At 62.2% G+C, this 15,753-nt stretch overlaps 2 protein-coding genes across 2 annotated transcripts; one reads left to right on the forward strand and one right to left on the reverse strand.

The window, feature by feature from the left end:
• Positions 1–1,186: 1,186 nt before the first annotated feature.
• On the forward strand, positions 1,187–5,376 carry IGFBP1 (insulin like growth factor binding protein 1). Its single transcript, XM_045197380.2, has 4 exons — positions 1,187–1,600; positions 2,719–2,891; positions 3,895–4,023; positions 4,744–5,376. Exons 1-4 carry the CDS (start codon positions 1,237–1,239, stop codon positions 4,864–4,866), a joined length of 789 nt encoding a protein of 262 aa, XP_045053315.2. The 5' UTR covers positions 1,187–1,236; the 3' UTR covers positions 4,867–5,376.
• A 2,139-nt stretch (positions 5,377–7,515) lies between these two features.
• IGFBP3 (insulin like growth factor binding protein 3) lies at positions 7,516–14,556 on the reverse strand. The gene is made up of 5 exons (XM_053927278.2): positions 14,011–14,556; positions 10,965–11,191; positions 10,328–10,447; positions 9,483–9,617; positions 7,516–8,772 (listed from the first exon to the last, which is right to left on the reverse strand). Exons 1-4 carry the CDS (start codon positions 14,408–14,410, stop codon positions 9,492–9,494), a joined length of 873 nt encoding a protein of 290 aa, XP_053783253.1. The 5' UTR covers positions 14,411–14,556; the 3' UTR covers positions 7,516–8,772; positions 9,483–9,491.
• Between the last annotated feature and the right edge of the window lie 1,197 nt (positions 14,557–15,753).

Here is a 15,753-nt window from a genome sequence, read left to right on the forward strand (position 1 = left end):
GTGGCTGGAAAGGGAGCTGGGTCGTTCCCGAGATGGACAATCCAAGCCCCTGGCCACACGGAATGTGGCGTTCGCTGGACAATGCAAATGCGGGAGGGTTGGAGCGTGTGTGGGGGTGGGGGGCGAGGGCAGCAGATCCCACTCTGTCTCCTCATATCACGCCCCCCCACCAGGAGGCACTGATGTCAGTTTCTCACGAGTTCTTGAGTTTCAACCCCTTCGCAAGAAAAGCGACCCGTGCGCTCCTACCACGGGTCCTACACACACCTAGAGGTTTTACTGGATGCTGAACGAATCCCGGGGACTTTCCTCTGTCAGTCAGCGCAGAGCTGCCTGCTTTCAGGGACTGGGCCCTGCACAGGTGGCAGCTGCTCCCGGGGGTGGGGCGGGGCGGGGCGGGGCGGGGCCACCTCGCTGTCTTGGAAGACACGGTGACATTTTTCTCGCAGCCCAGGAGAATATCCAAGAACCAGGAATTTTAAATAAAGAGCAGGCCTTGGTGTTTGATTCCTGATGAGCCTTCAGTCTGAACTGGAAAGTCAGAGGCAGCCTGGGGTCTGGGTGCCGCCCTGTCCCCCTGCCCCAGGCCCTCTGCTCCCTGGAGGTGCGGCCACCAAGGTCTGATGCTGGCCTGCAGTGAGACTGAGGGGGCCTCGCCCTGGGATGGACGGACTGTCTGTCCTTCCTTCCTCTCTCCCGGAAAGGGCTGGGAGACTGAGCGTGGTGGGCTGGGGACAGCTTCCTGCAGAAGGAAAGTGCTTCTGGGCTTGGCCACCAAGAACAGCCAGGCCAGCAGATGCTCGGTCCTCCTCTGCTCTCCCTGGGCCTCATTTCCCCATTTTAAACTGGGGGTGAGGGGTGGGGGTGGGGGGCTTTCCTTGGCCCACTTGGCCCACTTGGCCGGGCCGCTTGAACAACAGCGCCCTCCTGCACCTGGCCGGCGCTCCAGGTCGGACCTGCACTCAGGCCCCAGGTGGGAAGGAACCCACGACTGGAAAAACAGTCTGAAATCTTGACGCAGACCCTCCTTCCGCCCACGCTTGGCACCGGGCCTTGAGTGCAGGAACAAAACAAACTTATTTTGAACACAGTCCTCTAGCACGCCGCTCTGTCAATCATTAACCTCTGGGGACAGGTGACCCAGCCCGTGCCCTTCATAAGGCACGCACGGCGCCCAGCGAGCAGCCTGCTCCCAGCCAGCAGCGAGTACTGGCCCCGTGTCCGCCACCCTGCCTGATGATGCCCGAGCTTCCCGCCGTCCGCGCCTGGCCGCTCCTCCTCCTGTTGGCCGTCCAGCTGGGTGCAGCCGTCGGCGCTCCCCAGCCGTGGCATTGCGCACCCTGCTCTGCCGAGAGGCTCGCACTCTGCCCGCCCCTGCCCACCTCCTGCCCTGAGCCCGCCCGGCCCGCCGGCTGCGGCTGCTGCCCGATGTGCGCCCTGCCTCTGGGGGCCGCCTGTGGAGTGGCCACAGCGCGCTGTGCCAGTGGACTCAGCTGCCGCGCTCTGCCTGGGGAGCCGCGGCCCCTGCTCGCCCTCACCCGCGGCCAGGGCGCCTGCATGCCCGAATCCGACAGCGCCGCGCTCAGCGCAGAGGCCACAGGTACCGTGGTCCCTCCACCTGGTCCCCTCCCCTGGGACGGCTGAGTGAGCCTGGGGCTCCACCAAAGCCTGTAGTCAGCGGGGCACAAACCGCCCAGGCCCAGAGCTTGGGGCGGAAGCCTGTAAGGTGCCCCACATTGCATGGCCCTGCGGGAGGGGCCCGGGGGCAGGGAGAGAGCCCAGAGCCCTCAGCCCATCCAGTGGTGAGGGTGGGCAGAGGCAGTGGGGCGCCCCCAGGGCCCCCGCTCCCCCTCTCTGCGGGGCTGGGAATCCCTCCTGCTGCCCCCCCCCCCAGTGTTTGGAATGTCCTTTGTAATATACGTCCTGTGGAGACAGCCTGTGCCTCCCGATGTTTACAGAACATAATGTGAGAGTTTAGGCTGAAAACCCCACAACACCCCAGGCAGCGGTGTTTGATGTGCCTGCGCCGCCGGTGGGAGCCTGAGCCTCAGCCCCTTCCTGAAGGCGGCAGGGATTCGTCTGTGCTGGGAAACAGGAAGTGCCGCCTGCCCTGCTCCCCTCCTCCAGGTCCCACAGGAGTCCCCACGGAGGGGACCAGGGGACGCGGGGCTTTCCTGCAGGTTTTGTGCCCAGAGCCAAGGAGATGGGGTCGCCCTCTCCATGGCCCTTGAAGGCGAGGGCTCCCCCAGGCTCCCTCAGGAGGGCCAGTTCTGGGACGTTCTGTCGGGTGCCCATTCCACACCCGAGAGTTCTGCAAGACACCTGCTGACCCTCCCCCTCACTGGGGGGAAGGCAGAGCGCCTGGGGTGGAAGGGGGACAGACGCCAGGTAGACCCTTTCCCCAGTGGCCCAGCACCGGCTCGGGTGGAATTTCGCAAACGCTCCCGCATGGATGGGAAAGCTGAGGGCGAGGGCCCAGGTGGGCCCTACTCTGCGGCGTCTTCAGGGCTCTCCCCCGCCTGGCGGGGTGCGTGTGCCTCCCTCTCCCACGGCTCGGGACAGAGTCACAGGGCACCCTCACCAGACCCAAGGCTCAGTGCTTTCCCAGAGCAGATGGTGTCACTCCCCCCAGAAGGCGTCTGGGGAAGGGGAGCAACTTCAGGGGGCAGGTGAGGATGTGGCAGGAGGTCTCACCCGCCTCTGCGGTTCCATTTCCAGACGCCCAGGGCCCCGTGTCCCCTGACGACCCAGGAACGGCTGCGATGACCCAGGAGCAGCTGCTGGGCACTTCGCACCCGCTGGCGCCCTCTGGCGAGGACCCGCCCGTGTGGACCCTCAGTGACCAGGACAGCGTGAGGGCGCGCGGGGGCACCGACGCCCAGAAGTGGAAGGTGAGGAGGGGGCAGTGCCGCCTGGGGACCCGCGGGGCCGGCATGCCCGCCGGCCTGTCCCCGGGCTGAGTCCAACTCCTGCTCGGGGCCCAGCAGGCATTTCTCAGCTCAGCCTAGCGGAGCTTTGCAGCCGGGACCCTCCCAGACCCTCCCGGACGAGCTGCTGTCTGCAGAGCACCGAGCACAGGACGTACCACCCCTCCCCCGCCGCACCGTCCCCACCCCTCAGAAAACGGGAGTGAAATATACCTAACACAAATCTAGCATTTTCACCATTTTAAAGCATGAAGGGCCGCCGCACTGAGCACATTCACAATATTCCGCGGAACTTGACCTTCCCAAACGGAAACCGCCCGCCGCGAGATTCCGCTCAGCATCTTCAGTGAGGCCGCCGGGTTTTAATTCCACCACGGGAGGGCGACAGAGGGCCACAGAGGCCGTGGCTGGGGCTGGTTCGTGGGGAAAGGAGCCGTCACTGCCCCAGGGGCACCCCCAGAAAAGTGAGGGGCTGGGCCACTTCGTAGCCGTGCCAGAACCTCACCTGAACGTGATGTCCGGTGAGGAAAGTTCACTCTTAACTCGTCACCCAGGCGAACGCCTTCATCCTCACCTGCCTGCGCTCGTGGGAACTAACTGTGGGGGCGACAGCACCGTCGTCAGCGGTTAGAAATCTCTGCGGCTAAAGTCTCCATTCAGGGTGTGCTGCCCCCCCTCCGCCAGGCGGCTGGGGCCACACTTGCCCGCAAGGGGAGAGGGCGTGGAGAAGCCCTCGGCTCCCACGGGGGTCTAGGGGTGTTTTCTGCAGGTGGGCATGGGCCCCAACCTTCATCTTAACCCACAACAGAGCCCAGCTGCCTTCCTGTGACGGGCAGGCGGGAGGTGGAGGCCTGGAGGAGGCGGCCCGGCCCCCACACCCCCGGGGACACACAGCCCCTCTTCCCTCAGTCACCCGGCTGGGCGCTCATATTTCTCCTCACGTATCCCAACCAAATGCCTCTTCCAGGGGCCGTGCCGGCAGGAGCTCCACAGTGTGCTGGAGAGGCTGGCCCAGGAGCAGCAGGAGGCCGGAGGCGGCCCCTACAAGTTTTACCTGCCGAACTGCAACAGGAACGGGTTCTATCACAGCAAACAGGTGAGTGTCCTTGCCGAGGGGGTCCCACCCCTGCAGAGCCACACGTCCCTGGCACACGGTGTCCAGCCCAAGGCACGCCCCCGAAAGCCCCACAGCTGGTCCTAAGAAGTAAGGTCCAGCCTTCTGGCTCCAGGAGCCGGCAGCCCCGGCACACCTGGGCAGGTGGGGCTTTCACAAGCCCCGCCCCTTCTGGATGTGAGCTTCTCACCTATCGGAGGGCAGGAGGACACAGCTCTGCTTAGGAAGTTTAGTACCCGTTTGACATCTGTTACTTGTTCCCCCCACGAAGAGGAAGGACTCTATAATTAAGCACAAGAGCATTTCTCCACTTGCCTGATTATAAACGAGATCGAACAAACCAAGACTCCATGTGAGCGGCCCTCGAGGCCTCAGTGAAGCACGGGGTGTCACGGGGGAAACTGAGGCCTAGGCCAAGCTTAATAACAAAGATTCCATGGGCCCCTGCAGCCCCCCCGAGGGGCCGGGAGGCAGGCAGCGGTGCACACACCACGCCGATTCACACACACGCGGGACCCTTAACTCGCTGGACACCCGACCTCAGTCTCCATTTGGGTTTGCCGTGGCCGCGGTCATGGCAGCGAGCAGGTGGCGCCCACGGCCTGAGCTCCCAACGCCCGCTCTCTGCGCGGTGCAGGGTGTGGGGGGCTCCGCGTCCCCCCACTGTGCCAGCTGCTCTGACCCCGCATCTCGTCCTTTCAGTGCCAGACGTCCCTGAACGGAGAGGCGGGGCTCTGCTGGTGCGTGGACCCCCAGAGCGGGAGGAGGGTCCCGGGGTCCATAGAGGTCAGAGGGGACCCCAACTGCCAGCAGTATTTCCACTGAGAGCAGAAGCAGCATGACCTCGTCCTCCGATGAAATATTTAAGTACATCGCCTATTTATACTCCAGAAGCCGCCCACTCATCTGTGTGTGTTTGTATATATAGGAGCCACGTTTCTACTCCACATACTACTTGGTATCTAAAGCTGTGGTTTATTTATTCACTGTAAGTTTATTTTTCTACACAGTAACTTGTGCTATATTAATTTATATATCATGAAACACTTCTCGCCACGTTGTATGTAAATAGTTGTATTTTAGCTCTTTAAAGGTCCGTGCTCCTGTTTGTAAAGAACGGGGGGAAATCTTGCTCAGAAGATGCAGAATCAGATGTGTGGCCGTGATTTTGTCAAGCTGTTCAGTGACTTACTCTGTGTGTCACACCAAAGCCACCCGGTGGGGAAAGGTTGATGCGGTCACAGCGAGATGTGTGATGTTGCTGCACCTGAACACATGCATTGGATACATTGTCAAACGTGAATGCACGGTGTAAACAAATAAAGTCCTACTCAAAACATTGTTACTGCTGCGGAGTTTTTTTGTTTTTAAAGATTTTATTTATGTTATTTTTAGAGGGAGGGGAAGGGAGGGAGAAAGAGAGGATGAGAAACATCAATGTGTGGTTGCCTTTTGCACGCCCCCTACTGGGAACCTGGCCCACAACCCAGGCACGTATCCTGACTGGGAATCAAACCCGCGACCCTTTGCTTCGTAGGTCCGCCCTCAATCCACTGAGCTATACAAGCCAAGCTGCTGCAGACTTTTGTGCACCCTCCTTTCTGCATGCAGATCTGCCTCATGGAGGTCAGCCCCATGACCCACTGTTCCCACTGCCCAGTGGTGTCCCTCACCCCCAGGCTGGGTGCCCTGCCACCTCCCGCTGCCCTAACTTCTCTGTTTGCCCAGTCCCTTCCACTTGTGGATTGGTCGGGGTTTCTCCTGTTTGAGGCAAGACAGGACGCTCCTCCATTGGCTCCCTCACACTCTGCCTGTCCCCTGCAGGGCTGAGTGGCCTCCCCCAGGTGGGCACCCTGCTGGGCCACCCCCTGTGTGCACAGCTGATCCCTGAGCCCAGGGCCTCTGTGCTCTGGATTCCCTCCTCTTTAAGTGGTTGCCAGCTTGCTTTATCTAACTCAGCCCCTACCCTGGGCTGTGGGGGGTGGGGGTGGGAAGCGGGAGCCTCTGGTCACCCTGGTCACCACTCTGTTCTTACAGCCCCCGCCCCTCCCTGGCCTCTCCCTCCCCCTCCGACTGCCTGGCTGCCAGCCTCCCCCTGCCAACCACCAGGAGCACCCTGTGAGCTCAGGGTTCCACGTCAGAACATCTGAAGGATTTGGACACAATATCCTAAGCATCTGCTGTGAGCAAACGGACTCCGGCAACACACTAAAACAGCGGTTCACCTTCCCGGAAAACAAGGTCCAGGCTCAGCCTGGGCACCCCTGAAACCACAGAGAAGGAGAGACAGAACGGGGCGCCCTCGGCACTCACGTGACCCGGGCACCATCTTGGCGCTGCCGTCCAGGTTTGAGTGTGGGAGTCGTGCACACAAGACGATTGCGTCCTGCTCCCTTGTGTCCCCCGAGAATTCTCCCGTCTTACTAACATCAAAGACGCTGAGCGGTGGCCTGGCGTTCCGTGCTGCGGCGCGTCTCAGTCCAAACGTCGGGTGTGCTGCACACCGGAGACCATGCCTGCCAGATGCTCGGAGCCTGACCGAGGGAGAAGGCCCCTCTCCATCGTGGTCACCACGTGCCGACTGGCACACGTGTGCCGACTGGCAGCTGAGCCCTGGAAGTCGGAGCAGCAGCGCCTGCGTGGTCTCTACCCAGTGCAGGGACAGTGCCCGGGACATGCAGTGGGGGGGTGTGACAGGTGAACCCTGGGGGAGCCCTGAGCGTCCACTGGAGGCCCGGGGCGGGCGATGGGGCGGGGAGAGGCAGGTGCACGGCCCCGTGATTGCTGGGCAGGACGGGGGCGCACTCAGGAGCCCACGGAGGCTGGCGTGAAGGGGGCATTCCATGTGCGCCCCAGCAGGCAAGTCGGGGTCCCGTTCCAGCTCCTGCCCTGCATTTCCATGCTGGCGGGCAGCCCAGGGGGGCACCGGGTGGTCCATTGGCTCCTGCTCCCCCTGCTGGTCATCCCCTGCCTCTGGCCTCATGACTTTGCAGGCAACACCCCCCAACCCGTCACCTCCCGAGGAGGACCCCCCACCGACCCCAGGTCTCTGAGAACGCACACACTGCGATAAGGACCCAACTTAGAGGCTTGGCTAAGGGTTCGGGAGTGACTGCAAACACGTGTGACTCCTTGAAACGAAGCACGTCCTTCAGTGACCCAAAGCCACAGTGTCAGAACCCCACCCTGACTCCTGGGCTGTCCCTCCTCCTCCGGCCTTGTCCCTTCTCTAAGCGGAGACTACGAGGGGACGACACCAGTCTGCAGCCCTCTGGCCTGCCGAGGGGTGACAGACAGGACAATGGGGACAAAAACCGAACTGTAGCCAGGGCCTCGGAGATGCACCTGCTGATGAGCCTCAGCCTATCCACCTGGGGATGGACCGAGGCCACCCCTCCTACCCCCCACCCCCCCAGAATGTGACCTGGTGGGGGCCTGGGTTTACTGCGAGGCTCCACCTGGAAGGACACGAGCCGGTTGCCGACGCAGGGAGGGCTTCTTCACGGTAAAAACTTTATTAACCAATTATAAATACATGGTGACACAAATGTTTCAAAAATACTTTTTTTTTCTGAAAACGATTAAAAAAAATAAAGAAAAGCTAATAGGTAGGCAGAAAGTTTGGAGACCCCTCTGTCCAGAGGAGGGCGCTGTGTGCCTCCCTCACCCCTCTCCCCTCCCAGGGCGGCCAGGCGGCTGACAGGCGGAAACCTTTACTTCCTGGGTTGGGTCGTGACCGGTTCTCATCCTAGATTCTCTAGTGGCACATTCGGGTCCTGTTATATTTGGACTGCGAAGCCCACGCTGGCGACAGTTCATGAAGTCACTTCTCGGGGAATCAGAAGGGACATGGGGGCGGTGCTCTACTTCCCACACCCTCTGTCTCTGGTTAGATACAATCACTGTCAGTGTTTGTTACATTGTGTCAAGGACACAAGACGGGAGGGAGGGATGCAAACCTCCTTTACCTTCAAGGAGCTTATCTTCAAAAATAACCTTAGTCTTGACTTTTTGAGTGGGAAAACACCATTTTCTGTCATCATCTCAAGCATCGTGCTACTAGTGGGTACCTCTGAAAATGAAGGGGTGGTGCTTGCCGCCACTGCCCCCCCCAGCTGTCCCCTGCCCTGTGAGGCCTCCAGCAAAGGCTGTGTCCTCAGGGGTCTGCCTGACGTGCCCACCTCTACGGGTGCCCTGGCTCCTGAGAACATCTGTGGTCATTTTTAAACAATACGGATGACTCCGACTCCACTCTTCCCCAAGCAGGACAGGCCACCTGGGAATAGGTTGGGGACACAGGGCTTTGCTCCCAGTGGGTGCGTCCAGATGTGAGGACACCGAGTGGCGGGCTGCTGTCCCAGAGGGGTGCAGCGTGCGCTGCCGGGGCAGCAGGGACGCTAAGGTGTGAGGCGAGGGTCGGCCACGGCAGCCCGCGTGGGGTCCAGACGGCGCGAGGCCCAGCCGTGCTGTGTGCGCGTGTAAGCGGGTTCAAAGGAAGCAGCGAGAAAAATCACACGGTTTCATTGGCTGCTGCAGAGTGGGGAGCCACGCAAGGTCACCATGTGGAACCCCAGGCATGTCAGGCATCTCTCTCTCAACTTTGCTTAAAAAAAAAACACTTTGATTCACCACAGAAAGAAATAGAAATCGAGGCTGCGGCCAGCTGCCGGCCGCTGACTGTGTCCTGACTGTGTCTTTTGCGCGGAAAGGCGCACTGGGGTTCCACGCCAGCTGAAACAGACGGAGGGGGAAATGCACTGAACTGCCTCCCCTCCCAGCGCGAGGCCCCGGGCACCCCGAAACTCGTCACTCGCTCCCACTCGCAAGGAAAGAAAACGTAACTAAACATGGAATTTTCTTCCGTGTGCTACGTTTGCCTCGGGGAGGTGAAAGGAAACATGTTTATCCTTTGCCCACCAACAGCTCTCTCGCCCATGAGCACGTTGAATGTGATGGCATTCTTCAAAAGGACGGTCTAAAATTTCATCGTTTGCATTAGATCCGAATAAACCGCACTAACGTTCCGTAAGCCACAGATTACGGGATTATCCATGAGGCATTTTACAGGGAAACAAACACCCATCTTTAATGCACACACGTGCTCTTTAACAGGTCCCTGCAGATTAGAAACCTTTACCCGGGAAGGTGAAGGCACCATCAGGCTCCCAGGGGAACGCTGAACTCAGACAGCCCCCCCCCCCCGCCCCCCCGCCCCAGGTATGTGAGTGATAGCCCACATGTTCTCAGTTCTCCGCGATGACGGGAAGCGTTTCGAGACAGGTGGGCCGCAGACCCTCTTCCTGCTCTTGTTTAGTTGGGTTGGGGCCCCCTCACCTTCCTCAGGGGTCTGCCCTGTGTCTGTCTCCTGCCTACAGCCCCGCCCCTCGGAGAGGGACAGCTGGGCAGACGACCCTGCCCCGGCCCCCCTGGCCCCCACTTACTTGGCCACGTCACTTGCTCTCCGTGCTGTCACAGTGCACGTCCCCTTTGCCCTTCATGCTGTAGCCCGGGAGGGGCTGCCCGTACTTGTCCACGCACCAGCAGAAGCCGCGCTTCCTGCCTTTGGACGGGCGGCACTGTGGACCGAGCAGAGGAGGCGGCGTGAGCCCCGGGAGGCCCCCACGTGGGGTCCTGACGCCTGACACACGGGGACGGGTGCCAGGGCCCAGCGCGGGGAGGAGGTGTGTTTGCGTGTGTGTTTTGTGTCCCTCGGGGTCTCAGGTAGGCCCCGCAGGCCTGGGTGCTGAGGGAGGGGATGGCAACGTCCCGCCTGCCCTGTGCCCGGCACGTCTGCCTGTCAGAGCACACCCCACGCCGTGGGCGCGCTGGGTTCTCAGTGTGAGTTGCTGAATAGTGACGGACAGAAAACAGGTGTGGCATGGAGGCCAGGGCCGGTGGCAGGGGCCACTGTGACCGTGTGCTGTCCTGTGGCTGATTCTGCAGACACTGGGGCAGCACATGGGGTCTGGTGAGAGAGCAGACGCTTGTCATTGTAACCTGCGGAGGGACATGCTGTGGTGTCAAACACCTCCACCCAAACGTGCCACCCCCAGGAGGGCCTGGGCGGCGGGCGGGGGTCTCAGGGCAGCTGTGCCTTCACATCGCTCCGTGGGGCCGCCCACCACACTCAACGCCACTCCGGACACAGTGCTAGGCAGGTGTCATGCGTCGGTGTCCCTTCGTGGATGACAAAGGGGACACAGCACTGCCTGGGGGGCGGGAGGGAGGCGGGGCTGTGGCAGCTGCCCCTCAGCGAGTGGGGGCCAGAGGGCCTGAACACCCTCACCTGCTTCTTCTTGTAGAAGCCCTTCCTGTCGCAGTTGGGAATGTGTGCGCCCCTGGGACTCAGCGTGTTCAGGAACTTCAGCTGGCTCAGCGTGTCCTCCATCTCCCGGCGGCAGGGCCCCTGGGGGGATGGGTGGCTGGTCACTCGGGGTTCGGCTGCCTTATAAAGTCCCATCGGCCCTGCACCCTGCTGGCGGGACCTTCAAGGCGCCCTTCCAGTATCTCGCTGCTGGACTCAGCTGTCGCCACCCCCTCGAAGGCACCAACCATGGCGCCCTCTCGTGTGTCCCCAGGTAAGGCTTGGAGCTGGGGACGGGGTCCCCCAGAGCCAGGGCACTCAGAGGCCAGGTGGACAGAAGGAAGCCTGTCTATGTGAGCGTCCCTCTTTAGCTTGGAGCCTGGGGCCGACCACGCACTGTTACCAGCTGGGTTTGACCTGGGCCCCGCCAGTCTCCCCCAGGGAAGGGGCACCGTCAGGTCCCCGTCCTGTACGTGAGGAGCGATGGCAGCTGCCCCCGCACGCTGGAAGGGGCACACCCACGGGGCTCCTGAGTGAAGGGCGACCTGGTGCCTTGGGGCGCCCAGACCTGACACCCCCGCCCCCGGTCCACCCCACAAGGACAGAGGCCGGCTCTCACGTGTTTGGTCTCCCGCTCGGACTCGGAGGAGAAGTTCTGGGTGTCTGTGCTCTGGGCCTCATAGGTGACCTTGTAGCGCTGGCTGTCTTTGGCCTGCCCTTTCTTGATCGCGTCCATCTTGGTGTGGCCGGGGTGCAGCTTGGAGTCAGGGGCCCGGTGTGTGCCAGGGAGCACCGGGCTCCCTGCGGCTCCTGCACTGTAGTCTTCCTCTGACTCACTGCCATTTCCTGGAAAGACACCGGAGGAGACAGTTAACAGCAGACCTCGCAAAATCCAAGGATTAAGCCAAGTCACGTCTCAGTGGAGACATTGTTCAACAGTCCCAAGTATGTTCAAGGAAACGCCTCGGTAAAGTGTCACCTGTCATACCAGTAGCAACGGTAGTGGCTTTTCCTCCAGAAGCGTCTTTCAGAAATGAACTCTCGGATAAGCTCTGATTGAGTAGATACCTGAGCAGCGGGCTGGTGTCCCCTCCTTCACCAGGAGGGGGCAGAGCTGAGCCTGGACCCGCCGGGCCTGAGCTGGCAGAGCTGGGCGAGCTGCCGGCGGGAAGGGATTCTGACTCCGCGCCGGCCCTGGAGTGCCGCCAGGCCCAGGGCTCGGCTTGCACCCTCAGCGCTTTGCTGCACTTCTGGACTCGCGAGGCGTGTTTCAAGGTCCCGCCGTCGCGGCTCTGACTCACTGTCCCCCGGGGGCGCTGCTCCGACTCTAGGTCCTGGGGCACCTTCCCGGGTGAGTCCCTCCCCACTGGGGGCGCGTGAGGGATGGGACACAGCTCTGCTACGGCTCACACTCCCGAGGGCCACTTCCTGCAGGTCCCTCCCCAGCAACCTCGTAACTGGAGAAGACCTCAGACGGCAGCGAGGTGGGCTGGTCTTGGGTGCGGGGTTGTCACTATACCGAGCACACACGTTCCTTTTCCGGGATGAACTGGGGGCGGCCGTGGGACAAGGGCTCGTAGGTGGGGGTCTGACCTCTCGCCTGGTCGGCCCAACCAACCAGGTAGCGGCCGTATGGTCACTTCACTGCGACAAGCAGCATCCCTGTGCCTCCGGGCCCTCTGGTCGTGAATCTGCCTGGCCCTCCCAGGCCCACGCCCGGCCCGGAGGCAGCCCGCCAGCACCGGGAAGCCCGCCACGGCCTCTGGTGCTGGGCTCCCGGGAGCATCGCCCCCATGGGACCGCGCCCCCGGGCCGAGCGGAGCAGGAGGCAGTGTGCACCCAGCGGGTGGGGGGGACCTCAGGGACCCCCCTGCTTTGGGTTTCCAGGTCCCCACCCAGGAATCGGCCCCACGAAGGGGAGGACATCCCAGGGGCCCAGGTTGGGGAGACTCAGTGCCCCCGGAACAAGCTCTTAACTGGTGGGATTTGGTTTCAATTTCCCTTCATCTTCTTTCTTTTTCTTTTTCAGGGAACTCCTGGGGACCAGGAGATGCTACGAATATGTAAATAAGCATATTTGCATTTCTCTCCCAAGCACTCTGCATAATTTCTTAAACTCTCCCCGTTCCTTTCTAATGCCCGAGGATCTAGGGGTGAAGAGGAAGTCATTCCTTCTAAGCAGCAGACAATTTTAACTTTTGACTGTCACTTAAACTTACTTCCCAACACGGGTTTGGGAAGTCAATATCGCTGTATAATTTTGTTAATAAACCACATGCATCCATACCAGTAATTAACATGCCCACTAAAGTCACTAAAAGCAGACAATATTTATGGGGACTTCCCAGACCACTTTCTGAATGTCGGAAACCGCTCAGCAGCAGCGGGGCGCACACGCGGCCCAGGGCGTTGCTCTGCGTGGGAGAGAGACCTCGGGCAGCTGGGATTTTGTCTTTCTACCAATCCCAGAACAGCGGATTCTCAGGGAGAAACAGGGGCAACGCTGCCTAGTAAGGACACAACCTCCCACCCCCGTGGAAATCCCCTCCTCCTCCGAGAGGCTGAGGCTTGCCCGCTCTGCCCAGCTGGTGGCGGGAGGTGGGGACACAGTTGTCCCAGCCTTCAGTATGGGGGACTCCACCCAAGTCACTGAGTGAGGCTGGCTAAGCCCGCTGGACATTTGGAGGATCAGATGCCGACTCCATTAAACTCATCTAAGGGCCTGATGCACCCTTAGGGAGCTGCGGGTGGCTCCCCCCACCCTGTACCAGCTCCCTTAACGGGGCGATCCCTTCAGTTTCAGAGGAAGGCAGCAAACAGCGGGGGGCGTATCCACCTGCCTTCCTTTCACCAAAGTCCGCGGGTCCACACTGCCTGCCGGTCGCCCCAGCTCCTGGCATCTGTCCGAGGGCCACACAGGTATCGGGCAGGGGGTTGTAGAAGGGGGGAGGATGCGAGTGGTGGCAACTGGGGTTCAGCCCCACCCTCCTCCCTGTCCCTGGGGGAACCTTGGAAAGTTGCTTCTTTCTGAAGGTCAGGCTGTCCAACTGCAAACACACTCACACCTGATTCCCACTTGGGTCGCTCCGGGACACCCCGGGAGGTGACACTGCTTTGCAAACGGCAAGTCCGTGCAAATGGGGCTGTTTTTAGACACAGGTACTACTTCCTACAACAGGCCTGCTCACCTTCCGCGTCCACAACTGGCCCCGCCGCCTCCCCGCGCCCGGGTCCCCAGCATCCTCGGTGTGGACACGCTCGGTCCTAGGGCGCGGGAAGCGAAGCCGCGTTCCAGAGCCGGCAGCGGAGTCCACGCCCACATCCCTGCGCTGCGCGAGCTCACCGGGCGGGAGTCTTCTCTGTCCAGGATCGTCCTGTTGCGCACCAACCTCGGTATCCGCTCCTTCCCTCCCCACGAAAACTGACCCATTTTCTCCCAAAGCGCTTTGCGATTTACAAGCGCTCCGCACCCAGAGAATGGAGAGGCTGCGAAGGGTCATTACCGCGAGCGCGCTCGCCTCGTGAGGCTTCAGTCTCCCCAACGTGCAACACTCGGGGCGGGGAGAGCAGCGAAATCTTCGCGGCGGCACTGCCTGTCCCCGGTCTGTGGCCGAGGGCGCCGCCCTCTGGGCGCTGAGGCGACGCACCTGGCACCGGTGGCTCACCTGGCGCGGGTGGCATGTAGGCGGTCAGGCGGCCCGCGGCGCTGGCGTTGGTGCAGACCCCGCGGCCGTTCAGCAGCGCCTGCAGCGGGCGCGGCTCGCCAGGCTGCGGGTGGCAGCGGAGGCCGGCTGCGCAGCGCTCGGTGTAGACGCCGCACGGCTGGCCCTCGAGCAGCGCGCACGTCAGGCAGCAGCCGCAGCCCGGCTCTCGCACCAGCTCCGCGCACTCGGGCGCGGGAGGCGGGGTCGCGCACTGGGCCAGTGCGCGCGCGTCGCAAGGCTCGCAGCGCACCACCGGGCCTGAGCCCACCAAGCCCGAGCCCGCCCGCGCCACGGGCGGCACTCCGAGCAGCACCAGCGCACTCAGCGTCGCGGCCAGGACCGCGGGGCGCATCGGCTGCATGGTACCCGCTGCGGGGGTCCGCTGCTCAGCCGGCCGGGGCTCGGGGGGACCGGGTGACCGCGTGCGGCGGAAGGCTGCGGGTGCCGAGCAGGAAGCGGAGCAGGCAGCGATCCGTCCTAAACGCCACACCGCGGGGTTCGCATCTGGGCGGCTAGGGAGCGCCGGCCGCTATATAGAAGCCGCAGTGGTCGAGGACACGCCCCGGAACGGCGTGCCGGGGGTGGGGGGAGACAAGGCAGGCGGGCGCTGACGAGGCTCCGGGGTCGTGTATCTCGCCTGGGGCAGGCGGGCGGAGCACGGGGGTGCGCAGCACGAGGCCTCCCGAGCACCTGCTCCCCGCGTGCACGCCCAGGGCCCCGCCACCACGCGGTCTCCAGGACCCCGGCGCTCCCCATCACTCACTGACTCTGGTGCCTCCGGCCGCCTCAGCATCCCCGCCCGTCCTTGGCCAACTGGCGTCTCCGCCGCCCTTCTCGATCTCTGTCCCCAGGGCAGGTCGCCCTCAGCGAACCTCTGTAGGGGACACTGACTTGCGCCGCTTCTCACCCGTGTGTACTTTGCAGAGCTTTCCACAATTTAAGTCCTGGGGTCGGGGGTTCGCGGGACATTTTTGAACGGGGAGCCGAAGACTCGAAGTTTTCGTGGCACACACCGGGCCACCCGCCCCCTGCCCCCACCCCCGCTAGTCTGACCCCACAAATACCCATCTGCAGGTGCGCAGGTGGCTTCTTCCGACCCAGGGTCGCTTCTCAAAGCTGCGAAAGCTCCCACTTGCTGTCTACGGCAAGTTTCCAGTGGGCAACGCGGGCCAGCGCGCAACGCATCCAGGGCAGGGCTTGTCAAAGGTTTGGCCTGTTTTAGGTGTTCTCCCTGATGACGTTTCACACAGAGCTTGTCTCCACAGCAAAGATAATAAAAACAATAAAGCGGGCGCTGCGGAAGGGCGCTTAACAACCACATTGCCCCCAACACTGGCGATTCGCTCTAACATTTCCCCCGACCACTGGGTATCCCTGCGCTGAGTTCTCTGGCGCATCAAAGTGGGGACTTTGAGGTTCCCTGCTGCGGGCGGTCTGAACACCGCGCCAGGGTGCCTGTCCCAGCGCGCTTCGCCCCTGAGACGGGGCGGACCCAAGTCCCCCTGCTCCGCGCGGGGCTTTTTCAGTCTCGTCAGCGCCCTCCTGCTCCAGGTGACCGACAGAGGACGCTCGTGGTCCAGGATCGAATTGGGAACTCCGGATCAGCGCCCCCGACCCCGAGGGACGACGGGGGAACGGACTTCCCGGCACGCGGTTGAAATCGGACTCTTGCCCTGGCGGTGCGCAGGTGTCTTGGAGGAGTCT

The sequence above is a fragment of the Desmodus rotundus genome, chromosome 6, assembly GCF_022682495.2.
Source record: "Desmodus rotundus isolate HL8 chromosome 6, HLdesRot8A.1, whole genome shotgun sequence".
Taxonomy (NCBI): Eukaryota; Metazoa; Chordata; class Mammalia; order Chiroptera; family Phyllostomidae; genus Desmodus; species Desmodus rotundus.